Source organism: Gymnoscopelus braueri (genome assembly GCF_963280865.1).
Source record: "Gymnoscopelus braueri genome assembly, chromosome: 11".
In the NCBI taxonomy this organism is placed as follows: domain Eukaryota; kingdom Metazoa; phylum Chordata; class Actinopteri; order Myctophiformes; family Myctophidae; genus Gymnoscopelus; species Gymnoscopelus braueri.
The window spans coordinates 18,378,884-18,406,685 of NC_137613.1; the positions used below are offsets into that span (position 1 = coordinate 18,378,884).

The 27,802-nt window shown below is 37.2% G+C and overlaps 2 protein-coding genes across 2 annotated transcripts; both read left to right on the top strand.

Annotated features, from left to right (window-relative positions):
* Nucleotides 1–2,616: 2,616 nt before the first annotated feature.
* Nucleotides 2,617–10,931, top strand: LOC308095496 (uncharacterized protein; the record flags this gene model as incomplete). The annotated part of the gene is made up of 8 exons (XM_080442553.1): nucleotides 2,617–2,698; nucleotides 3,066–3,267; nucleotides 3,578–3,706; nucleotides 6,271–6,441; nucleotides 8,086–8,229; nucleotides 9,446–9,550; nucleotides 9,771–9,907; nucleotides 10,905–10,931. Exons 2-8 carry the CDS (start codon nucleotides 3,099–3,101, stop codon nucleotides 10,929–10,931), a joined length of 882 nt encoding a protein of 293 aa, XP_080298679.1. The 5' UTR covers nucleotides 2,617–2,698; nucleotides 3,066–3,098.
* A 6,899-nt stretch (nucleotides 10,932–17,830) lies between these two features.
* LOC308095786 (uncharacterized protein) lies at nucleotides 17,831–25,194 on the top strand. The gene is made up of 7 exons (XM_080442848.1): nucleotides 17,831–17,900; nucleotides 19,547–19,727; nucleotides 21,705–21,815; nucleotides 22,302–22,535; nucleotides 22,887–23,029; nucleotides 23,256–23,359; nucleotides 23,452–25,194. The coding sequence occupies exons 2-7, from the start codon at nucleotides 19,547–19,549 to the stop codon at nucleotides 23,579–23,581; spliced, it is 903 nt and encodes a 300-aa protein (XP_080298974.1). The 5' UTR covers nucleotides 17,831–17,900; the 3' UTR covers nucleotides 23,582–25,194.
* The last annotated feature ends 2,608 nt before the right edge of the window (nucleotides 25,195–27,802 follow it).

The window sequence follows — 27,802 nt, forward strand, 5'->3', positions numbered from 1 at the left end:
CATCTGTAGCCTAGCTGAGAGATGGTCTGCTCTAGCTGATGATATTTTAGCACTTTGGTTAGGAAGAATTCCTCTAAGCTATAATCAAAAGTACAGCCGACCTCGAGAATGAACACCTCCCAATGGTTTTCATTAACAACACACACACACACACACACACACACGAAAAAAAAATAATGAAAAAAAAAGATTTAAAAAAAAGTAACCAATAAAAAAAATACAAAAAATACAAAAAAGATTCTGCGGTAAAAGGAGCATCTTAGAAAAATACAAATTCACAAAAAAAAAACTTTGAATGTTTTTGAACAATTCAACAAAGTGTTTGAAGTGCCTGTTTCACCCACTTCCGGGGGGCGGAGCCAAAATCCGAGCCCGAAGTATTTGTTCGTAGACCCCCACTTAGGGGGGTAGAAAAAGTTTCGGAGCGATTTGGGCACTTTTCATTTAACATGGGGTTTCAATGGGGAGTTTTTAGGAGCCTTCTCCGGGGCGTGGCTTCCGGGGGAAGGGGCGGGCTTAAACGCAACCTTGACAGGTGTGTTCAGTTTTCAAAGACCTTTCATTTGATGTATGGTACGTCTAAATTGGACATTTACTTATCTCAGAGGAGCTGCACACAGGCAGTGCACACACACAGAGACACACACAGAGAGACACACACACAACCCGAGCACGGTTTCATAGTAAGCTCCACTTGCGCGGGCGCGCCTCCTTCCGCTGCGTTCGCAATAAAGGCTTAAAACTGCTTTAAACTCCAATGCCTCCACTCTACAAACACTAACCTCCTCAAAAACCCCATAACCAAGCTATATACCATTTGCTTTCTTAGATCTTTTATTAATAGTGGTGTGATGTTTTTTTTGCAAATGTTTATTGTAGCACTTTGAGAAGTGCATTATAAATAACATCCATTATTATTATTAATAGTATTATTCTTAATATTATTAATATTATTGAGGGGTCAAGGCCATAGGGCCGTGGTCCCTCTTTGCATCTATACACTTTCGCTATTATTCTTCCGCCGTTTTTTCTGTCACGGCCTAACCGTGCAATAACATTTTACTTTTTAAGTTTGAGAACCACTGGTTTAAAGAACAGTTTTTCTAGTAGTCTCACGAGCCAGACTGTTGCAATCCCACAATTTTCAAATGCTTTATGCTTCATTCAGAGATTATGGAATAGTTGTCTGGCTACGCGAGACTAGATTTTCCCAAACTCAAATGACAGGAAGTGCTTTTTAGTTCTATAGACAACATTAATTTCCAGCAGGGAACATGTTTCAATAGGATTTCTCAGCCAAAAAAATGCATTCATTCACTATGTGGTTCTGTGTGTTTGTGCATGTAGTATGTATATGTTTCAGTATTACTGTATCTGCATGCTTGTGCTGTTGTACAGTATGTACCGTGTGTGTGTGTGTGTGTGTGTGTGTGTGTGTGTGTGTGTGTGTGTGTGTGCGTGCGTGCGTGCGTGCGTGCGTGCGTGCGTGCGTGCGTGCGCGTGTTTGTGTGTGTGGATTTTTTATGTCCTTATTGCCCACATTGCTTGACCATTTTTGACCATTTTTTAGCTGCCTTCATTTTCAAACCTCTCATTCTTGTAAGAAGCTTCAGACCACTGTAGGTTCTATCTTGATAAAGATAATGAAGACAGGAGAGGAATAAATGACATACAGTAGTTACTATTTGCGGTCAATAGATACTTTTCACAGAATATTGATTTCATTCAGATTTCACAGGTGCACTGTTTATCCTTTTGTAGAAAAGTTAACTGCAATTTGTGAGAAACTTGCACAACATAATGTCACACACTTTTATACCTACTGTAAACTCTTTTGACATATTTAACTCTCTCAGAAGGACTCTCAGACTTGTTACAATGTGTCTAGGGTCTTATGCTGCGTGTCTGTTCATAGGCCTCATCATGCACTGTGAGCGTTCCATTTCACAGAACTACCACATCACTCACTGCCATTTTGTAGCTGTGGCAGGCAGGCAGGCAGGGGCGCGCGCGTGCGCACACACACACACACACACACACACACACACACACACACACACACACACACACACACACACACACACACACACACACACACACACACACACACACACACACACACACACACACACACACACACACACACACACACACACACACACACACACACACAGACACACAGCTCCATTGAAGCAATAAAGGGATTTGTGTGTTGATCGAGGACACATGTATAGTAGTTGTTGAGGGAGGAGGAGAGTGTTTGTAATTAACTTTTAGAAGCATGTTGCTTATACTTTTTAATCTCCACTGTCTGTGTAACAGCAGAGTTCAGTTGACAGCCATGCATGAGCAACAGGACATCTTAAAAACACCTCTAGCTTTACACTTCCTTTGTGGTGAAATGCCAACCGGTTGTGCTTGTGTGTGTGTGTGTGTGTGTGTGTGTGTGTGTGTGTGTGTGTGTGTGTGTGTGTGTGTGTGTGTGTGTGTGTGTGTGTGTGTGTGTGTGTGTGTGTGTGTGTGTGTGTGTGTGTGTGTGTGTGTGTGTGTGTACGTGCGTGCGTGCATGCATGTACTGTATCTGAAACTACATGGTAGCTGAATTGACAGTGTTATCAACCTAGAACAGACAGCAGCTCAGAGGAGTCTATTCTGCAACAATGAAGACCAATTAAAGACCACACAGATTGTGGACAAGGTAAGATTACTTTATTTTGAAAACATATTTTTAAATATAAAGGTAAATCATCTATGGATAAGTTAATTAAAGTCATGCTCATGCATACCATATATTTGCTAACCTTTAGTCGTATCTCCATATTCCAACTTTTTATGTTTCTCTGTGCATGAATCATACTACAGTGTCACACAAAAGTAGTGAAAATAGCAGATTTACAAGCTCTCAATGCGAGCTTGTAGATCGTGTTTTTAAACTAATAATTAAAAAGGAACGTTTTGGACAAGGTTTCCACCTGACAGCGACGATACGTTGTTAACATAGACATTAACCTGTGTAAAAAATGTTGCGTTGTTTTTTAAGATGTCATTGTCTACACATATTTCAGGCAAGTAATTGATGGCAAAGAGATTGAGGTACGATGCAGAAGTCAGGAGGAGGCAGGAGGAGAAAGGAGAGCGAGGTGTATGCAAATGAAAAAGCTGATGGTTCCAGAGACCCCTTTCTTGCGCCCGACCCCTATCTTGCGCCCGACCCCTTTAAGATAGGGCCCCAAGTCTCCAGGACACAAGAGGTTACACGAGATCAAGGTGCACCAACACAACTTTCTCTCACTCTCAGTATTTCTACAGAAGTTTGTCAACCAATATTTGAAGTAGTAATAGTTCACTCTTCGTTGCAAGGGATCCTTTTATGGTATACAACTAGAAAATCCAGTCACTTCAGAGACTTAAGCTAATTGTTGTTTTTTTGTTGTTGTTGTTGTTGTCAGACCACTGTATTTTCTACCTAGATAATGAAGACAGTAGAGGAATATATAACAGTTGCTATTTGTAGTTCATAGTTACTTTTCAAAGCTCTCATCCATCGTCTCCACATACTGTATTTGTGCCATGACAGACTTGACAAAGAGACAGAGGGATGGAGAAAGAGGACAGAGGAGGGACACTGAGGAGGTGAGGGGAGAGAAGGAGGAGGGAGTGGTGCACATCTACGATGTTCCAGACCCAACAGGAACAAAGACTCAGGGTAAGTTTGATGATGCAAAGTTCAAGTTGCAAAACAGGGTCAATAAAATGGCAGGGGGTGTTGCGCTGCTTGTGATGTCTGATTTAAAGTGTAAGGTTATTGACAATTTGATGGAATGTGTGTAACCATTGAAATCAATGTTAAAAGATCCAAAAATATATTAATTTGTAGCATTTATAGAACACCAGGGTTGTGTATTGATTGATCAATTGAATAAGAAGATTTCGGAATTATATGAAATACATAAGGATAGGTGATTTTTATTTATTTGAGGAAATCTAATGATTATACAAAAACTAAATAATATTATGTTTAGTTTGAGTTTATCACTTAATTTTAAAACCTAGCAGAATAACAAAGGACAGTGCGACACTGGTTGACAATATGTTGTATAAATGTAATGGATGAGAAGATAATAAGTGGCCTATTAGGGATTGATTTGCCTAACTTTGCTGTGTTAGAAATGAATGATAAGGTTACATACAATTTGGTTAGATTAAAATCAACAGATTGATTGATTGACATGATTGAGGTTTATATAGAGAATACCAAAGAAGCATACAAATGTAAATTTATGTCATATTACGACCAACATTGTCCATTGAGAGAGTGCTGACATAATCATAAAAAGAGGGTGAAACCATGGTTAAGGGCGCGCCCCCACCAAGAGTTGGCTGGCTGCTGTTTGCAGAATCTGCCAATGCATTGTCAATGCAAATGTGTTGATTCACGCCAGAGCAGATTTTTCCGCCTCTCGCGCAGACCTTGCGTTTATCTGCTCTCCGCGACTAAGCATAAAACTGCTGGAGGCAGGCGCTGATTTTCTCCCTCTGTCCAATCGGGTGAGTTGAAGGCGGACCGTCCCAAGATTCAGGAAGCACCATGGTGCTCAAGGCAGCAGGCCGTGCGGGCTGCGGGGACGATCTTGAGTGTGAGTGACAGGTGCGTCACAGCGTTTTTTTTAATCCGCTGGCTGCAAAAAACTGTGACCGCGCACAACCTGCGTTTAACAGCGGCCAGCCAACTCTTGGTGGGAGCGCGCCCTAACCAAAGGTTTTGAAAAAGCTTGTATGAAGATAAATAAATAGGCTCTAAAGGGAATTTATCAAGCATCGAACAAAGGATAAGGAGGACAAGTACAAAAACTACAAAAGTTTTTGTATAAAAAATTATATTAATAAAAAATTAAAGTGAATGAAAGTGAGTGACAGGTGCGTCACAGCGTTTTTTTTTTATCCGCTGGCTGCAAAAAAATGTGGCCGCGCACAACCTGCGTTTAACAGCGGCCAGCCAACTCTTGGTGGGAGCGCGCCCTGAGTGTGCTTATTACTAGAAGAAGTGATCCTCAGAGCACAGGTCTCCGCCAGGTCAGATATGTTATTGTGGGACAACAAAGTTCAGAAATTCGCCAATCAGGATGGAATATAAAAAATCGGACAGATTTGTCTTGATCACATGAATAGAGATAATGTGTACCGATTTGCGTGATGTTTGGACAAATTCAATATTGGAATTTTTTTTTGAAAAAAAACATTTTGCACACACATTCCCACTAGGCCAAAAAAGAAATGCCACCCGAAATTTTAGCAGCCTCATGGTAGCGATATAACTGGACGATTCACGTTTTGTACCTATAACTGCACCGATTGCTGTGAAACGTTGCACTCATACTCCCTAGAGGCCAAGGAAAAACCTCTGCCCTGCCTTTTTCCCATCAGCCTTTTATTTTATTTTCACATAATTTTTATTGAAGAATTGTCACAGCTTTACAGAGAAGGATAACAGTGACACTTCAGGTTTTCTGTGAAACAAACAAACAAACAAACAAACAAACGCACAAGACAAACACAACCCCCCCCCCCAACCCTCTCAAAGTAGTACATTGACAGTGAATTAAAAAGTACAAGAAAGAGGGCAAAAAGTGGAAAAAGGAGAGAAAAAACTGGAAAAAGGGACAAAAATAAAAAAAACTGAAAAAACAAAGAAATCAGCCAAAAGAGTATCAGAGTAGATGACATGACAGCTTATGTTATACGCTTGCACAAAAGGCACAGAGGATGCTTAACCCACACTGTTCTCAAGCACTTATCCACCTATCCAACAGAGGTTGTCATATTTTCAGGTAGACCTGATCTTTTTTGATGATTGCTTACCGAATTCTCTCCATGTGAAGCACATTGCCCAAGTATTTAAGCCAACAGGAACAGAGGGTAGATTCAGATTTCCATTGTTGCAAAATTAAACGTTTGGCCAGCAGTGTGCACAAGGAGATGGCTTGACCCTCAAATTATTTAATTGCTTTTTTTATATATTACTCTTACAGATTTTGTCCAAACATCACACACATCGGTACACATTATCTGTATAGTCATGTGATCAAGACAGATGTGTGATGAGATGATTTGTATTGTGATGTTTTTGTCTGTACCCCAGGAAGAATAGTCTCCACTAATGGTGTAGACTAATGGGGATCCTAATAAACAATAAACATAGTTACTCTTTGTTGTCAATAGTTACTTTTCAAAGCTCTTGTCCATCGTCTCCACATATTTGTGCCATGACAGACTTGACAAAGAGACAGAGGGATGGAGAAAGAGGACAGAGGAGGGACAATGAGGGCAGTGGACAGTTTGAGGAAAGAGTGGTGGACATCTACGAGAGTGTGAACCAATTCGGTCTTGTTTCTGGACCACTGCAGGTCATGAGGAAGAACCCAACAGGAAGAGAGACTCAGGGTAAGTTTGACCACTTTTTTGACCAAGTTTTAAAGGTGTCTTGCCAATTAGAATGTGAAAAAAAGGTTCATTGTGCAAAAAAGGCGCTGTCGTTCCTGCAGCAGAAAAACATTAATTTAATTCAGATTCCTTTGCAACAAAAACGTACAAATGTACATCCTGCCCAGTTTTGCTCAAAATGCAATTTGCATTTTGCAGTGGAAGATTTGGATGCTGGCACACAATCATTTTACACACTCTATACCTGCTGTAAACTCCTTTGATATATTTGTTTCCCCCTCTCTCACTCACTTCACACCAATAGCTATGCTTTCCTGTTGCAGGACATCACTAAAACCAACAGAAAAACATTGTACATACAGAAAACAAAAGATAATAGAATGGAAATTTCCACTTAAAGACTAAAAAATAATTTCCACCCAAAAAAACCCCCCAATACCCCTCTTTCGACCCCATCACATCTACAATTAGAACATCCAGTCACTTCAAAGGCATGGCGAGAGAGTATGTTTTACCCTCCGTCCGTCCATCCGTGTGTGTGTCCGTGTGTCCGTGTGTCCATGTGTCCGTGTGTCCGTGTGTCCATGTGTCCTGTCCGTGTGTTAGCAGCTAATCTCTGGCACCGTTGGCCCGGTCGCTGCGAAACTGTGCACACACACTCCCTGGATGCCAATTCAGAACCTCTGCCTCAAATTGTTCACATGGGCCTGTTATAGCGCCACCTGGAGGCCGATTTGTGCAAAACCCATTCTTTTTACATTACTCCTACAGATTTGGTAGTGGTAGACACATATTTTCTAACACTGATTTAATCATCAAAACTCAAATTGTGATTAAAACAAGCATTCAGCCCATGATAAGCTGTGACCAACTCTTGGTTTGCGATTCAAAAGCTCCATTTAAATGTCTCCCTAAAAAAGTTAGAAATGTTTAAAATGGGAGACAAAAATACATTGCATTTCATCCACCCACACATGTCAGGTATGCATTACCACAGTATCAAATGCTGAATGAACAGACTAAAAGACAGTCTCCACAATGTGAATTTGGCACATTACAAGCAAACATCATTCCTACACAGGGAATATAACTACCCACTCTGAACTACGCAGAAAACCCCTGCAAGGACAGTGTTATTTAGTTTTGTATCAAACTATTATTGTTAATTAACAGAGACATATATGCAGTTTTATTATCTCTCTTTAATACAATCTGCTCCTGTTGAATTCTGCAGTCACTGTAGAAAGTCACTGTAGACAATCACACATTTGAACAGTAATGTTTACTCTGAACCATGAAAGACTCTGACGTTGAAAACACTGTGGGTATTATGGTGTGTGGTATTATGGTATTATAGTGGTGTGTGTGTGTGTGTGTGTGTGTGTGTGTGTGTGTGTGTGTGTGTGTGTGTGTGTGTGTGTGTGTGTGTGTGTGTGTGTGTGTGTGTGTGTGTGTGCACGCGTGTGTACACACAACGTACGTGCGTGTCAAAACTCTGATTCTGGTGAGATGCCTCAGACCACTGTATTTTCTACCTATATATAGATAATGAAGACATTAGAGGAATATATAGTTGCTATTTGTAGTTCATAGTTACTTTTCAAAGCTCTCATCCATTGTCTCCACATATTTGTGCCATGATAGACTTGACAAAGAGACAGAGGGATGGAGAAAGAGGACAGAGGAGGGACACTGAGGAGGTGGGGGGAGAGAAGGAGGAGGGAGTGGTGCACATCTACGATGTTCCAGACCCAACAGGAACAGATGCTTACAGTAAACTTACTCAGGGTAAGTTTGATGTTGCAAAGTTCAAGTTGTAAAGTTGCAAAACAGGGTAAAGAAAATATCAGGGTGATGCTCTGTTAATGATGTCTGATTTTAAGTGTAAGGTTATTGAAAATATGACAACGGTTATTGACAATTTGATGATATGTGTGTAACCATTGAAATCAATGTTGAAAGATCCAAAAAATATATTCATTAGTTCCATTTATATAACACCAGGTTTGTGTATTGATTGATTGATTGATTGATTCGTAATTATATGAAATTATAAGGACAAGGTGATTTTTGTTTATGGTGACGTCAATATTAATTTGATTAAATCTAATGTTCATAAAAAAAACTCAATAATTTACTGATATTATATGTTTAGTTTGAGTTTATCCCTTAATTCTTAACCTAGCAGAGTAACAAAGGACAGTGCAACACTGGTTGACAATATTTTTTACAAATGGAATGGATGAGAAGATAATAAGAGGCCTATTAGTGATTGATGTAAGTGATCATTTGCCTATCTCTGCTGTGTTAGAAATGATTAATAAGGCTACATACAATTTGGTTAGTATAAAATCAATAGAGTCATGATTGACTGATTGACATGATTGAGGTTTAGATGATACCAATAAAGCATAAAATGCATTTCTGGGTAAATTTGTTGTCATATTACGACGAAAAATCTGGCTCCTGGTGGCCCTATAACAGGACAATATGAAAAGGGTGGCATGCCTTCCTCGGCCTAGTGGGAATGTGCGTGCAAAATTTCACGGCAATCGGACGATGCGTTTAAGATTTGAGGCATTTTGTTCAAGCCACTCCTGCAATTTTTTTTATTTTTTATTTAAATAAGCCTTAAAAAGTAAAATAATTCAGGATTACAATTTTGAGTAAAAAAATTATAGATACAAATAAAATAAAAAAAATCATTTTTTCGTTCGGTGCACACAAATGTGTTTTGGTTTGTTGTAACAAAGACAGAAAATAAACCATTCATTCATTCATTCATTTGAAGGTGTTTTGTCAAAAAATGCACTGTAATTCTAACAGCAGCAAACCAGATTTTCATTCAGATTCCTTTGCAACAAAAACTAAATGAGTGCATATCCTGCCCAGTTTTGTTCAAAATGCAATTCGTGGGAAAGCTTGCCTCTCACTCACTCACTCACTCACTCACTCACTCACTCATTCACTTCACACCTATAGTAGCTGTGCTTTCCTGTTGCAGGGCAGCGCTCTAAACCAGTGAGAAGGACTCTCAGAGTTATTACAATGTGTTTGGGGATGCTGTGTCTTATGCTGCTGGGTGCGGTCATAGGCCTCATCGTACACCGTGAGTATTTTATGTCACAGAACTACCACAAACCCACATCGCTCACTTTTGGTGCCTGCAATTTTGTAGCTGTGGCATCTCCATAGGCTAGTACTTTACCCACACCATGCTATAACTTCACTTTAAATCATATTCTCATTTATTTAATGTATAGTTGAATATTTTGTATGTACAGTATTTCTTCTTGAATCTGCAAAGTGTCACCCTATGTTATTCGCAGATAGTTCAGCCTATACCATCCTGACCCTGGAGAGAAATAATTTACAGTCCAGCTATGCCAATCTGACCCTGTGGATAAACCAGTCTGAGTCAAACTATAACAAACTGACTGAAGAGAAAGACAAGTTACAAAGAGAAGTAAACCAGCTTATTGCAGGTGGGAGATGTTGCAGATATTTTTTTATTGAATATTAAATGTTTCATTACTGTCATTATTAATATCTGGGATGTAATGGTAAAATAAATATAATAACTATAATGGAAATTAAGCTTACTTTTAGGTTGTAAAATTGCAGTATTGTTTAAAAAAAAACGAATCGTTAGACTCTATTACCATAATCACAGACTCTATACTGATACTGAGACTGTGTCGTTGTTAATGGAAACCTTGTAGACAAAACAAAAAATCAAAAAGTCCTTATAATTATTAAGGACTATTTATTCTATTTTATCCTGGGGGTTTTCTTATGTTACTGTCATTGTTTTATAGAATTGTTTATCATTGCATTGAAAATTCATCAGTAAAACATCTGACTTTTTGTCATTAAGGCAAGTCGTGTCTCAGTGGATGGCAGAAGTTTGGATGCAGCTGTTACAACAGATCTACTGAAGAGAGAACTTGGGAGGAAAGCAGAAAACAATGTCAGAAGATAGGAGCAGATCTGGTGATCATCAACAGTAAAGAAGAACAGGTGTGTGTGTGTCTGTGTGCGCGTGTGTGTGCGTGCGTGTGCGTGTGTGTGTGTGCCTGTGCGCGTGCGTGCGTGCTTGCGTGCGTGCGTGCGTGCACACGCAAGTATGTCTGTTTCTGTGTATGTGTATTCATAAGTGAATCCATCATGCACATAGATGCATGATGTTTTGTGTAGTGCTTATAGTTAATTCCTTATATTATAGAGCATTAATTATGGTTCAATCATGGACAAATTATTAGGAATTCATCATAGGATTGGGCCCAGGGAAGGAAGCATATTGGATTGGACTGGAAAAGATGGATGGAAATTGGACATGGGTGGATGGAACACGACAGACAACAGGGTGAGATATCTTATGAGTTTTCTTGTAATTCTATCAAATGTGAATGACTGATTGGATGTGTTTAAAAAGACAATACCATATGTTTTTTGCTCTGCAGGTACTGGAACAAAGGATGGCCTACTGACACCAAAGGTCATAGCTGTACAAAATACTGGCCCACTCTGGATCCAGGCCAATGGACCAATGCCCAGTGTGCAAATACACTTTCCTGGATTTGTGAGAAGTGATGCCTCTACTAACTTTATCTGTTAATCAGTGGTGAAAGAAGTACTCTGTTTTTTTACTTAAGTAAAAGTAGCAATACCACAATATAAAATACTCTGTTACAAGTAAAAGTCCTGTATTCAAAATTTGACTTGAATAAAAGTACAAAAGTAGTGGCATTAAAATATACCCAAAGTAAAACAAATCAAGTTTTTCCAAATTTGTCAAAGCTTTTAGAAAATGGCCGATTTACAAGCTCACAACCTGTTGCATTGCAATGCCTTGTGAGCATGCAGATCAGCTATTTTCGAATAGCCAAAGTTTAAAATAGGGCTTGATTGGTTAATATTTTAATCTAAATCTGCAAGTGTCTAGTGACTAAAGCTGTCAAATAATTGTAGTGCAGTAAAAAGTACATTATTTGCCCATGACATGTAGTGGAGTATTAGTATAACGTATCAGATACTCAAGTAAAGTCAAAGTACCAGAAAATTGTACTTGAGTACTCTCAATATTTATATTAATTGAATACACTTAATATTCTGCCTTTCAAAAATAAACAGTAGTAGTGATAAAAATAATAAAAAACAAGATTTTATCATTTAGAAGTACATACAGTACTGTTCATATACAATCACATTAATAATAACTATGCCTACCTACACCTAATGGTTAAACATAATTTAGAGGGCTAGGTTGAGCTTGAGATACGGAGATGTGAGCTGCACTGCTGCAGCCAAATCGAGCTAAATCCCCATGGGTCACGGCACGTGCGCACAAACACACACACACACACACACACACACACACACACACACACACACACACACACACACACACACACACACACACACACACACACACACACACACACACACACACACACACACACACACACACACACACACACATTTAGGTGTGCCATAATCACAGCACATCACGGCACACCTAAACCAGAGACCCGTTAATACATTTTGGACCACATATACCACATATCTGTGACAAACTCAGAGAAAACTGCAGGTTCTTTTTAAGCTAAAGACCTTCCTGTTTGCCGTTGTCTTATAAACTATACTAGTTTTTCTTTTGAATATAATTTCTTCTACTGTAATTTTATTCTTATTTTTCTGTTTTCATTTTATACATTTTTTACTTATTTTTTTTCTCCTTTTCTCTTCATGTCTTAATACTTAATATTTTATGTAAATAATTTTAATTGCCTTTTTGAAATGTGCTATACAAATAAACTTCCCTTGCAAGTTGTTTTTAAAGGTGACAAGTAGAAAGCATTCCCTCCCTCATATTTGCCAGATGAACAGTTTTCGCCGGTGCCTTACCCATTATCCCTAAACTTCTTTGCCATTTTTTACTATTTTTAAAAACATTTTCAAATAGTTCAACTAGCCGATCTACAATGACACATTGTGAGCTTATAGATTGGCTATTAAAAATAGTACGAAATGGGTTTTAGTTTAGGGATAAGGGCTAAGGCACTGGCGAAAATAGGGCCCTTAGTCTTTCTGTTAGTAACTTACATGACCCAGTCTTTGTAGTTGTTCCAGGCATGTTTGTCATGATGTCCAAATCCGGATTCCAACCCCGGTCTACATTGGGAGACCAAACTTCTACCGCTTTTCAAGAGCCCACCTGGCCAGGAGATTTTCCATGTATGAGCTTCAGCCAATACTACTTGTCAACCAGTAGTTGTCCTAGCTACTTGACACAAGGATCTACATAGATTTATAGAGATAGAGATGACCTCTAGCCACTGCAGATGTGCTATATTAAAGGTTGGGTAAGTGATTTTCTTTGGTTAAAATAAGTGTTAAATAGCTCTTCTGATAGTACTCATTGCTATAAAGTGTTTGTTCAGTAACAGGAGTCTCCATGTCTCCTTAGCTCTCATTTTCAGGTCAGGATACCAATTTTATTCAATCAGGATAGAGAACTCAGACATGATACAGATTAAACAAATGACATCGGAAGTGATGACACAAAGGAATGAGCAGACAAAATTGGAAATGGAACACTATAAAGATGAAGCTGATAAATGGGTTCTCTCCTGATTGGCTGAAATGTTGTCAACTACAGTACATGAAAATGTGTTTTCTGTTCATTAAAGAGCTGGAGAGACATGCAGACTCCTGTTCCTGAACAAACACTCTATAGCAATGATTACTACTACTATCACAATATAGTGCTTTAACATTTTTAACAAAAAACGTTTTGTTTAAACCAAAAAATATCACTTACCCTACCCTTAACACCTGGATGTGTCAAAATAACACTTGATTCGTTCAAATAAGTTCCGGTATTAAACTTTGCGGTTGCAGATGGCAGAAATAGATTTGAGTTGATTCATTAGCGAGCATGACAGATTCACTGGAGCTGGAATATCATGTAATGTATGTGAATCAATAAATTAATTTAAAAAATGTTTTCATATTTTTGCTGAATTTTATTTCATGACCCATGGAAACTCTGTTTTAAGACGTCAGGAAATTGGCAGTTAAAGTATTTATTCAATAAAGGTTTACTTTACAATAGGATTATTATCATTACCAAGTCTATTAATCTACGTAAAAGTACTGTATGTACCCTAAAATATGTATTAAAAGGATATTGAATGTATTTTATGTGATGAGTGTTGTCTTGTCACTTTCCTGCTTCTCTCAATATAATCCAGTAAAATCTTATTAAATAAATCGTATTAAATAAAAGGACTAGGGGATCCACTCATCATTTCTAAAGGGAAAATGAAGAAGCATAATTACACTTACAATACAAGAACCATCAAGTGTGAGAGAGTGCTTAATTTTTTGTCAACTCTCTTTAATCTATCTGTGTAGAAATGTGTCTTGGGATACATCAGCGTACTGTATATTATCTCAATACATAGTGACAGACAACAGAGACAACAGGGCTCATACTTACAGACAAAGCAATAGAGCTGTACAATAATGTACGTATGAGCACGAGTGGTGGAAAAAGTACAAAAAATATTTTACTTAAGTAAAAGTATCAATACTGCAATGTAGAAATACTCTGTTACAAGTAAAAGTCTGGTAATCAGTATTGGCATCAAAATATACTTAAAGTACCAAAAGTAAAAGTACTCATCATGCGTTTCACAAGCATAATGTATAAAATGTATTAAAATCTTTTGAAAATAGACAATCAACAAGCTCACAACGCATCGCAATGCGACGCGTTGTGAGCTTGTAGATCTGCTATTTTCAAATAGCCAAAGTTGAAGTGGTTCATGTATTTTGGAATAATAATTAAAATGTACAATCTAAGTAAATAGTAACAAACGTTTTCAAATAATTGTAGAGGAGTAAAAAGTACAATATTTACCTCTGGGATGTAGTGGAGTAGAAGTAAAATAATTAGAAAATTGGAAATACTCCAGTAAAGTAAAACTACCTCAAAACTGTACTGAAGTACAGTCCTTGAGTAAATTTACTTTAGTTACTTTCCACTACTGATGCGGCTTGCTTGTACTACTTACCCATAGGAGGAAGAAAACACACACACACACGCACGCACACACACGCGCACACACACACACACACACACACACGCACACGCACACGCACACACACACACACACACACAGAGTACCAGAAATACACGTTATCTGTTTTTAATCATGTTAAAGTGTTTAAGAGGTTTCCCACTCCTGATCAAACATAGAAATCTCTGACTTTTCCACGACTTTCCATGAATACAAAGCTAACAGTGCTAACACCTAAACAGCAGATCATATTAAACGTATTAAATAAAGGACTAGGGAATCACAATGATTATAAAGTGTGATACAAAACAAAATCTTATTGAACAATACAAACAGTAGCCTACTGCTGCTTTTACTGCAGGCAGTGCAATGAAAGAAAGGAAGTGGGGAGATGGCTTTGAAAACACAACCCGTTTCCTGTATAAGGGTAAGTGAGGTGTTACTGATCACATCAAACATTCAACATCATAGAGTGCTAGCTAGGTATCATTGCTATTTACAATACCATGGTGCATAATGCATTTCCTTTTTGTTCACTCTCTACAGTATAGTCTCTATAGCAAGGGTCTTCAACGTTTTTAAGCCCAAGGACCCCCCTAGCTGAGAGAGAGATGAAGCAGGGACCCCCCCCCCCCCCCATATATTGTATAACAATTGTGTTGCAGATTAAACTTTTTCATCGATTTCATAGATAGCTTCATAGACCTGTTTGACAGCACTATCATCAGTGTTGTGTAAATTAATGTTTTTTTTTGGTTAATTTTGTACACATTAGCTTCTATATTAATTCATATTAATGTGTATTTTCAGACATTATTTAACCACTTAAAGACTCAATACTTAGTAATTGACTGTTGGCTCTGTACTTGGTCTGCTCGTGTTTGCGGGCCATCCATCTGACCACTTAATAGCGTTAAGTGATCAGATGGGTGGGCCTCATGCATTTTCAGAGCATGCTTATGTTATTGATCAATCATTAGAATATATTGTGTTCTGGCTTGGATCAATATGGGCTCATATTTACAGACATAAAGAGAGACAATAGGGCTCATATTTACAGACATAAAGAGAGACAATAGGGCTCATATTTACAGACATAAAGAGAGACAATCTGGCTCATATTTACAGACATAAAGAGAGACAATAGGGCTCATATTTACAGACATAAAGAGAGACAATAGGGCTCATATTTACAGACATAAAGAGAGACAATAGGGCTCATATTTACAGACATAAAGAGAGACAATCTGGCTCATATTTACAGACATAAAGAGGGACAATCTGGCTCATATTTACAGACATAAAGAGAGACAATAGGGCTCATATTTACAGACATAAAGAGAGACAATCTGGCTCATATTTACAGACATAAAGAGAGACAATAGGGCTCATATTTACAGACATAAAGAGAGACAATAGGGCTCATATTTACAGACATAAAGAGAGACAATCTGGCTCATATTTACAGACATAAAGAGAGACAATAGGGCTCATATTTACAGACATAAAGAGAGACAATCTGGCTCATATTTACAGACATAAAGAGGGACAATCTGGCTCATATTTACAGACATAAAGAGAGACAATCTGGCTCATATTTACAGAAATAAAGAGAGACAATAGGGCTCATATTTACAGACAAAGAGAGACAATAGGGCTCATATTTACAGACATAAAGAGAGACAATCTGGCTCATATTTACAGACATAAAGAGAGACAATAGGGCTCATATTTACAGACATAAAGAGAGACAATAGGGCTCATATTTACAGACATAAAGAGAGACAATAGGGCTCATATTTACAGACATAAAGAGAGACAATAGGGCTCATATTTAAGAGAGACAATAGGGCTCATATTTACAGACATAAAGAGAGACAATAGGGCTCATATTCCCCAGTTCAAATATGATTATTTTGGGGGGTCGCGGCCTGAAAAGGTTGAGAACCACTGACCTACTGTACCTTTGATCATCATACACACTAAAATCATCACTGTACATTTACTGTGTACAAATGATTGCTTAATGCAGGGGTGGATTATGAAGTACCCTGAGTCGTGAATTGTTGTGATTATTACATTTATATTTCTTGTCAAAATGACTTAGCCAGGCCTGGACCGCTGGCGTAGCGGTCCAGGCACATAGGCTCCAAAGTTGCCTGACAGTGCGTCGTGGGTTAGAGTCCCAATTCCAGCTGCCTTTGCTACATGTCACTCCCCATCTCTCTCCTATCAATAAAAAATAAATAAATACATCTTTTGGGAAAAAAAGGGTGTCAATAACAAAGCCCCCAAACTGAAGGAATAGCCTAAACATTCACTTTGAAGATATCACAAGAAACAAACCATCATGATCATTTAACTGAGTGTTTAGTGTGTCTTAAGCCTGATTGATGCTCTGTCATATGATGGACAGTGTCACGATGCCTTGAATAGCTGATCTACAAGCTCACAATGCATCGCATGCACAATGCATTGCGAGGTGTGTGAGAGACACCACTGTAGGACGGTGCAGGAATTACAAATGAGTTAATATGCTTTTGTAGTTCATTGTTGAGAAATGTTACACTCTCAGCTGGACCTGCAATGGTCCATTCTTACTCTCCGAGTTCAATTTACAAAGGATTTTTTTGTACACGTGCAAACCTTTAGGAACCTTTATTTAACATTTATTGTAACGCCCTGAGTCACATCCACAAAGCTACAGTATATACACACACACACACACACACGCACGCACGCACGTGCACACACACACACACACACACACACACAAACACACACACACAGCTTCACTGTCTGAAGGGTGCCCCAGTGGCTCCCCGACCAGTGTGCATACCATAAGGCTCAGTCCTTGCACAGTCGCCCAGGGTTCAAATCTGACCCGAGGCCCTTTGCTGCATGCCCATCTCTCTCTCCTTCCATTTCCTGTCTCGCTCCACTGTCACCATCAAATAAAGGCTTAAAACTGCTTTAAACTCCAATACCTCCGCTCTACAAACATTAACCCTCAAAGCCCAACCTATAACCATAGGGTAAGCGACCGGCCCTTCTGCTATTATTATTATTATTATTATTATTATTATTATTATGTCTGTGGAACATAAGAGTTCAGTTGAAAGCCATGTTTGTTCGACAGCACTCTGCATTTTTTTAAACCTCTAGCTTCACACTTCCTCTGGGGTAAAGTGGCAATTGTTTTTTCTGCTCTGTGGGTGGATACATGAGCATGCATGAGTGTGAATTCTCAAGTGCATAAAACTAGTCGCTGAGGTTTGACAAAGTTAAAGACCGTCTACACGAGACAGCAGCTCAGAGAAGTCTATTCTGCAACGAAGACCACTTAAAAAGACAACACATATTCTGGACAAAGTAAGTAAGATTACATTTAAACATATTTAAAAACTAACAGTAAATCATAATGTTATCAGTTAATTATGTTAATGCATACATAATATATGTTGGCATATGCATCCCAAGTGAAAAAGAAATATACTAAATATATTTTTCAGAAGTATACTTAATATACTATTTTTGTACTTTTTATAAATTACATTTAAATTGTCTTATTTTGGAAAGACTTAAGTAGTACTTAGTATATTAAAAGTTGAACTAAAGATATGTTAAAACATATCTTTAATATACTTTTATGTACTTCCCCCCCCCAAAAAAAATACAATTTAATTACAAATGTACTTATCTGAAGTACAATTGCTGAAGTATACTATCATTACATTTATAGTGCATTACAAATACATATCAAGTACTAAATAAATATATATAGAGTATATAGCAATTATGCTTAAAATATACAATCAATGTATTACAAATATACTTGGAGTATAAAATAAATGAATGTGAAGTATACTTTTAATAGTTTCAAGTATACTATCAATGTAATAATAAAGTAATTAAACTACAATCCAAATGTGCTAAAATATACTTTCAATGTAATAATAATGTATTTCAACTACAACTTAATTTAACTAAATGTACACAGTTAATTAAGAATATACTATTATTACATTGAAAGTATATTTTAAGCATAATTGCTATGTACTCTATATTTATTTATTTTGTACTTGATATGTATTGGTAATACACTATAAATTGAATGATAGTGCACTTTAATGACATCAGCAAAACTGTACTTCAGATGCTATAAGTATATTTGTAATTAAATTGTATTTTTTGGGGGGCAAAAGTACATAAAAGTATATTAATGATATGTTTTAGCATATCTTTAGTGCAACTTTTAGTATATTATATATTATATATATATTATATATATATTATATATATATTATATATATTATAGATAGTACAACTTAAATGTTTCCAAACAACATCATTTAAATTGAATTTTATAAAAAGTACAAATGAGTATATTCAATATACTTCTGAGAAATGAAATTTAATATTTTTTCAAAATTAACCTACACGAATGGAAGAGCAATGTAACGTGGAGGCTTGTGGTTTAGTTGTCTGTAAGAGCCATGACAACTCTCGGTAGGTGCAACCATCAACAACACACTCAGGTCATATGCAAGGACGGGAGAAGGGGAGAGAGACTGTCTAAACAAACAGACATTTACACTCATGGTTTTACTAACAAATTACATAAAATACCATAAATCACCAAATAGCACCACAACAAAACACTAAACTCAATGACCCATAGCATAACCCCACTACGCATTCCCATATTCAAATAATAACACAAATAGGAACAATAACACACATTTCCCAGCATGCGCTGGGGCGCATGCTGGGAAATGGACTTCCTCTAGCAGCTCCTCTAGCATTGTAGAAATATATTTTTGAATGCACTCTGATTATATTTGCTAAATATATTTTGGCAAAAAATGCACTGTTAGTATGCTTTGACAAAAGTTCAAATTGACAATTAACATACTTATTGTGCTAAAAGTTTACTTTAGCACAAAAAAATTACATTATTTTTTCACTTGGGTAGGCAGTTAATTAACTTAACTTTTTTGTGTTGTATGTTCTTTGAGATGTCTACACACATTTCTGGCAAGCCACTGAAGGCAAAGAGGGTGAGGTACAATGCAGAAGTCAGGGAGGACATAGAGGAGGAGAAAGGAGAGAGGGAGGAGAGTGTGGTGTTTGTCAATGAAGGAGCAGACGGTTCCAGAGACCAAGGCTCCAGGACACAGGAGGTTACACGTTATCAAGGTGCACTAACAAACACACACATATGTCTGTGTGTGTGTGTGTGTGTGTGTGTGTGTGTGTGTGTGTGTGTGTGTGTGTGTGTGTGTGTGTGTGTGTGTGTGTGTGTGTGTGTGTGTGTGTGTGTGTGTGTGTGTGTGTGTGTGTGTGTGTGTGTGTGTGTGTGTGTTTGTATATATGTATATATATATATCGACACAACTCGCCTCTGCCCTTTTTCAGTTGGAAATATGTTAGCTTTGTGCAGCAACATGGCTGCGTGAGGAAGCACACAAGCCTATGGTGCTGCTAATGTGTGAGAATGGGTGCCAGTAGTTACAATGTCTAAGTGGTATGTGTGGTGATGGAGACAACTCTCCTACCTGGATAGTACCATCAGGAGAAGGCGTGCTCTACTCAAGGGGATCTTGAGGAGTAGTCTCTTGGGATTAACTGGGTGCAGATTCTTGAAAATACATATAATAAAGGAACATCCGCACTCTTCAGTTATATTCTTGATTTATTATTTTAAGGGTGAACAGCGGAGCCGCAGCAAACAGGTCTATCTAGAGAAACGGACGCGTTTCGGCACGTCGGCCTTCCTCAGCGTTTCAAACTAGAATACATCAAACAGGAAGTGACATATATAGCTATGCGATAGTGTACAGCTGATTCTCATTGGTGAATATAATTCACTTACAATTCATTGTACTATTAATGTTTACATTAAGCATTACACATAGTATTTGTTTAGTAAAAATATTCTTAGAGTTTCCACAAACTCCACAACCAGAACAAACAATTCATAGAAAACATTTCATAGAAAACAATTCAATAATAATTCTTCATTCAATCCCTTAGGGAACTCTGTATTTAATGTATGGATCCAGTAAGCCTCCTTTTACAATAGAACCCGGTCTCTGTCCCCACCTCTTCTCAGTGGGTTGACTACTTCTAAACCTTGAAATCTCAGTGTACATATGTCATGTTTAACCATATTATAGTGCCTGGCAACTGGAGACTTCTCATCTTTATTTCTAATTACTCTTGTGCTCCGTAATTCTGGTTTTCAATTCTCTTTTGGTCTTTCCCACATAGCAAAAACCACAAGGGCACTTTAAAAGATAAACTACATATTTTGTCTTGTAATTCTCCCTTTGACTTTATTTTTTTTTACCATTATGAGGGTGAGAAAAAGAGTCTCCTGTTATCATGGCATTACAATTAACCTTTACATTGGAAATTCCCTGAGGGTATAGTAGATAAAAAGTGTTGTGGTTGAATATAAACATCATTTTTTATTAGTCTGTCACTTATATTGTTTGCTCTCTTGTTTGCAAAAATTGGGGGGGGGGTGGAAAAGGCTTGTTTCCACAAGTTTGTGGAAACTCTAAGAATATTTTTACTAAACGAATACTATGTGTAATGCTTAATGTAAACATTAATAGTACAATGAATTGTAGTGAATTATATTCACCAGTGAGAATCAGCTGTACACTATCGCATAGCTATATATGTCACTTCCTGTTTGATGTATTCTAGTTTGAAACGCTGAGGAAGGCCGACGTGCCGAAACGCGTTCGTTTCTCTAGATAGACCTGTTTGCTGCGGCTGTTCACCCTTAAAAGAATAAATCAAGAATATAACTGAAGAGTGTGCGGATGTTCCTTTATTATATGTGCGGTGATGGGTCATCATCAAAGCAGTTTAAACGAATAAAAGTCTGCACAACAGCATTGCTCCTAAAAGTGTTTTTTCTTTCACTTTCAGGAGCTATGCTGTTGCGCAGACTTTTATTCTTTTAAACTGTTACTCTGTGTCCATTGATGAAATTCATGTGCGCAACCCACTTCTGAACTCATCATCAAAATGAAAGATGAAGCTGTTCTAATTGCATTGCACAAACAACTTCACTATACAATATTCACTTTGTGTTGTTTCAAATGAGACATTGAAGCTCATCATATTAAAGTTGAACTCTACTGTACTAATACCCCTTAGTTCTCCAGAGAGAAATTATCATCCAGAGAGGCGTCCTGATAGCAGCTGCAGTGTGTCTTATGCTGCTTTGCATTCTGGCATTACTGAGGACCATAGACATGAGCATGTACTGTGAGTATCAGGTTGTCAAATGTTAGATTCAACGTAAAAGAATAAAACCCTACCCTGCTTAACGTTTGATAATGTGGGGGACTGGGGGTACACTAGTGCTTTATTAGTATGGAGTGGAGAGCTATTCACATACAAAGACACGTAATCAGGGTCATTGTGTTTTGTTTTACTCAAAGGTCCTTATACACACAGATGTTGGCCTCATCATTATTGAATGATAGTAACAACAGAGTTTATCATTACCTTGTTTGTCATTTGCAGATAATTCAGCCTATAAGCAGTTACAGTCCAGCTATACAATCCTGAGTATTTTGTATGTAATTCTTCTAGAATATGCAAAGTGTCACCCTATGTAATTCACAGATAATTCAGCCTATACCATCCTGACCCTGGAGAGAAATAATGTAAAGTCCAGCTATACAATCCTGAGTATTTTTTATGTAATTCTTCTTGAATATGCAAAGTGTCACCCTATGTAATTCACAGATAATTCAGCCTATACCATCCTGACCCTGGAGAGAAACAATTTGCAGTCCAGCTATGCCAATCTTACCCTGGAGAGAAATATTTTGCAGTCCAGCTATGCCAATCTGACCCTGGAGAGAAATTATTTACAGTCCAGCTATGCCAATCTGACCCTGTGGATAAACCAGTCAAACTATAGCAAACTAGCTGAAGAGAATGTCAAGTTACAAAGAGAAGTAAACGAGCTTACTGAAGGTGGGAGATGTTGCAGATATTTTTTGATTGAATATTAAATGTTTCATTACTGTCATTATTATTATCAGGGATGTAATGGTAAAATAAATATAATAACTATAATGGAAATTAAGCTTACTTTTAGGTTGAGACTCTATTACCATAATCACAGACTCTATACTGATCCTGAGACCGAGTCCTTGTTAATGGAAACCTTGTAGACAAAACAAAAAGTCAAAAAGTCATTATTATTATTAAGGACTATTTATTCTATTTTATTCTGGGGGTTGTCTTTTGTTACTGTTGTTGTTCTATAGAATTGTTTATCATTGCATTGAAAATTCATAAGTAAAATGTCTGTTTGTCATTAAGGCAAGTCTTGTCCCAGTGGATGGAAGAAGTTTGGATGCAGCTGTTACTACAGATCTACTGAAACGAAAACATGGGATGAAAGCAGACACCAATGTCAGATGATGGGAGCAGATCTGGTGATCATCAACAGTAAAGAAGAACAGGTGTGTATGTGTTTGTGTGTGTGTGTGTGTGTGTGTGTGTGTGTGTGTGTGTGTGTGTGTGTGTGTGTGTGTGTGTGTGTGTGTGTGTGTGTGTGTGTGTGTGTGTGTGTGTGTGTGTGTGTGTGTGTGTGTGTGTGTGTGTGTGTGTGTGTGTGTGTGTGTGTGTGTGTGTGTTTGTTTATATTATAGACTATTAATTATGGTTCAATCATGAACAAATTCTTAGGAATTCATCAGAGGATATGGCCCATTGAAGGAAGCATCTTGGATTGGACTGTCAGAGTCAGATGGAAAGTGGGGATGGGTGAATGGATCTCCACTGACAACAGGGTGAGACATTTGATGAGTTTTCTTGTAATTCTACCAAATGTGAATGACTCAGTGGATGTGTTTAAAAAGACAATATGTTGTTTACTCTGCAGGTACTGGCACAGTGGATGGCCTGCTGACACCAAAAATCATAACTGTGCAAAACACTGTAACAATCTGGATCCAGGACAATGGACCAATGGACAGTGCGCAAATACACATTTCTGGATGTGTGAGAAGTGATGCCTCTACTAACTATCTGTTAATCAGTGGTGGAAGAAGTGCTCTGTTTTTTTTACTTAAGTAAAAGTAGCAATACCACAATATGAAAATACTCTGTTACAAGTAAAAGGCCTGTATTCAAAATTTGACTTGAATAAAAGTACAAAAGTATTGGAATTAAAATATACTTGCAGTACCAAAGATTGGTACTTCAGTTTGGTAACATTTTTCAGAAAATAGACAATCTAAAAGCTAGTAGACCGGCTATTTTTTAATTGTAAGTATGAAGTATGAAATAGAGCTGAGGTGGTTGTAGATTTTAACCTAAATCTGCAAAGTAACTAGTAACTAAAGCTGTCAAATAATTGTAGTGGAGTAAAACATACATTATTTGCCTATGAGATGTAGTGGAGATATAGTGGAGTATAAGTATAACATCAGATACTCAAGTAAAGTCAAAGTACCAGAAAATTGTACTTGAGTACTATTAATATTTATATTAATTGAATATATTATTATTAATTCAAATATACACTGCCTTTCAAAGATCAGTAATTAGTAGTGAAACAATTAATAAAAACTCAAATTGTATTATGTTCAATCACATTAATTATAACTATGCCTTAATGGTTAGAGCTTAAGATACTGAGATGTTAGCTGCACTGCTGCAGCTAATACAATTAATCATTTTAGGTGTGCCAATGTACAAGAATTGTACAACTCTCAGTTCTTTTTAAGCTAAAGACCTAACTGTTTGCCGTTGCCTTATAAACTATTCTACTGTAGTTTTCCTTTTAAATATAATTTATTCTACACTGTAGTTTTAATTGTAATTACTTTTTTTCTCTTAATGTCTTGAAACTTAATATTTTATGTAAATAATTGTAATTGCCTTTTTGAAATGTGCATTATGTGCTATAGAAATAAACTTGTCTTGCAAGTTGTTTTTAAAGGTGACAAGCAGAAAGCATTCCCTCCCTTATATTTGCCAGATGAACAGTAGAGGTACAGTACATATACTTAACATTTAGTGTTTCTGTCAGTGACTTACATGACCCAGTCTTTGTAGTTGTTCCAGGCATGTTTGTCACCACAAGTTAAAGCTGCAATCCGTTTGATGTCCAGACCCGGATTCCAACCCCGGTTTACTGCATGGGGGACCAAACTTCTACTGCTTTTCAAGAGCCCACTTGGCCAGGAGATTTTGCATGTACTGTATGAGCTTCAGCCAATACCACTTGTCAACCAGTAGTTGTCCGATCTACTTGACACCAGGATCTACATAGATTTCTAAATGGAAGAGTAGGGAGATGACCTCTAGCCACTGCAGATGTGCTATATTAAAGGTTGGGTAAGTGATTTTGTTTGGTCAAAATAAGTGTTAAATAGCTCTTTTGATAGTACTCATTGCTATAGAGTGTTTGTTCAGTAACAAGAGTCTCCATGTCTCATTAGCTCTTTATTAAACAGAAAATGCGTTTTCAGGTCAGGATACCAATTGTATCCAATCAGGATAGATAACATATAGATGATACAGATTAAAGGATCTACACCATGAATTAAAAAAAAATATTTGATATTTAATATCATATGGTGTATGTCCCTCAAACCTTCAAAAGGTTTGAGCCTAAATCATCACTCAGATATACTCATCCCAAGTCAATTGTCTCTGGCTTATACAGCACTTTCAGCTGCAATACCAAAACGTCCTTTTGGGCAGGGGGGTGCTACTGAGCAATTCTGTCTGGCCATCATCAATGCAATGGCAAGTTGCATTGCCATTCTGAAATGGCCTGTTCAGATCTCTGAAATGAGAATGAATGACTGAATGTTAAAAAAAAATATTTTTTGGGGTACAAGAGACACTGGGGAGCCCAAAAAATACCCCCCCCCCAAACAAAAAAAATGAAATTCATGGTGTGGCCCCTTTAAACAAGTGGAATTGGAAGTGATGACACAAAGTAATGAGTAGACAAAATTGGAACTGGAACACTATAAAAATGAAGCTGATAAATGGGTACTCTATTCTGATTGGCTGTCACCTACCTGAAAATGTATTTTAAAGAGCTGGAGAGACTGGGAAGACCCCTGTTACTGAACACACACTCTATAGCAATGATCAGAATATAGTGCTTTAAGCTTTTAACAAAAACACTTTTTTTAACAATAAAAAAATATCACTTACCCTACCTTTAACATTCTCTAACACCGATTTGTTAAAATAACAAAATGTAATTATAAAAAGGTAGCAGGTGGCGGAAATCGATTTGAGTTGATTCATTAGCGAGCATGACAGATTCACTGGAGCTGGAATAGTAACCATAACAGCCAGTCAGCCACCAATGTATGTGAATCAATATTTTTTATTTTTTTTAAAGTTTGGGTGAATTTGATTTCATGAGCCTTGGAAACTCTGTTTTAGATGCCAGGAAATTGTGAAAGTATTTATTTAGTAAAGGTTTACTTTACAATTATTGATATTCTAAGCATCATTACAAAGTCTATTAATCTACGTAAAAGTACTGCATGTACCTTAAAAGAATATTGAATGTATTTTTATGTGATGAGGGCTGTCTTGTCACTTTCCTGCTTCTCTCAATATAATCCAGTAAAATCGTATTAAATAAAACTTATTAAATAAAAGGACTAGGGGATCCACTCATCATTTCTAAAGGGAAAATTAAGAAGCATAATTTCAATTACAATTTACAAGAGTCATTTTTTGTCAACTCTCTTTAATGTATCTGTGTAGAAATGTGTCTTGGGATACATCAGTGTACTTTATATTATCACAATACATAGTAACGGACAACAGAGACATCAGGGCTCATACTTACAGACAAAGTAATAGAGCAGTACAATAATATACGTATGAGTGCGAGTGGTGGAAAAAGTTAAAAAAAAAAAAAAGTCTGGTAATCAGTTTTGGCATCAAAATATACTTAAATACCAAAAGTAAAAGTACTCATTATGCAGAATGTACCGTTTCACAAGGTATCATAATGTATACAATGTATTAAAATCTTTTGAAAATATAGCCGATCTACAAGCTCACAACGCTGTGAGCTTGTAGATCTGCTATTTTCAAATAGCCAAAGTTTAAATAGGGCTGAAGTGGTTAATGTATAATTAGTTTTGTAATAATAATTCAAATCTACAAAGTAACTAGTAACAAAAGTTTTCAAATAATTGTAGAGGAGTAAAAAGTACAATATTTTCCTCTGGGATGTATGGAGTAGAAGTAAAAGTATTGACAATTGGAAATACTATTGGAAATACTATTATTGGAAATAATAGTAAAACTACCTCAAAACTGTACTAAAGTACAATACTTGAGTAAATGTACTTAGTTACTTTCCACCACTGATGAACGCTGCAGCTTGTTTGGACTACTTACCCATAAGAGGAAGAAAACACCCTAACACGCACGCACGCACACGCACACACACACACACACACACACACACACACACACACACACACACACACACACACACACACACACACACACACACAATCATAATCATGTTCGTGTTCAAGATTGTTCCTTTAAGATTGCATTGAATGTTTGCACTAGCATTTTACTGTGATTCATTAATAATCTATCTTGTAAGGTTTGGTTTAACAGGTTTCCCACTTTCCATGACTTTCCATGAACAGTGCTAACACCTATAAACAACAGATCTTAAACATGTTAAAAAAAAAAGGACTAGGGAATCCACTCCCTGTGTAGATCACTGCTGCTTTTACTGCAGGCAGTGCAAAGAAAAGGAAGGAAGTGGAGAGATGTGTTTTAAAACACAACCCGTTTCCTGTATAAGGGCGAGGCGAGGTGCTATGACCACACAAAAACCACGTTCAATATCATAGAGTATAGGTATCATTGTTATTTACAATAGCATGGTGCACAACGCATTTCCTTTTTTGTTGACTCTCTATAGTCTCTATAGCATACATGGGCAACTGGCGGCCCGGGGGCCACATGCGGCCCCCACCTCCACTTAATGCGGCCTGCAGGTTAATATCGGAATACTGATATATTATTTATTTCAGCTGTTACAATTGCAAACATGACCCGCTTTAATTACTTCAGTCTATATAACTAGCTTAATGACTAGTATTACAATTCTATTGTATTTTTATGTCCAATGTATTTGTATTTAAGTTCATAAAGTTAACATAAGTATAACTAAATGAATTTGAAATTAAATAAAAATGTTACTTTTCAGGATCCCAATTAAT

What these genes read in the sequence shown, in the direction of transcription:
- LOC308095786 (XM_080442848.1), top strand. Translation starts at nt 19,547, where the DNA reads ATGTCTACACACATTTCTGGCAAGCCACTGAAGGCAAAGAGGGTGAGG. An exon ending in CATAGACATGAGCATGTACT is followed by an intron (nt 21,816 to 22,301) that starts GTGAGTATCAGG and finishes TGTAATTCACAG; the next exon opens with ATAATTCAGCCTATACCATC. An exon ending in GGATCTCCACTGACAACAGG is followed by an intron (nt 23,360 to 23,451) that starts GTGAGACATTTG and finishes TTTACTCTGCAG; the next exon opens with GTACTGGCACAGTGGATGGC.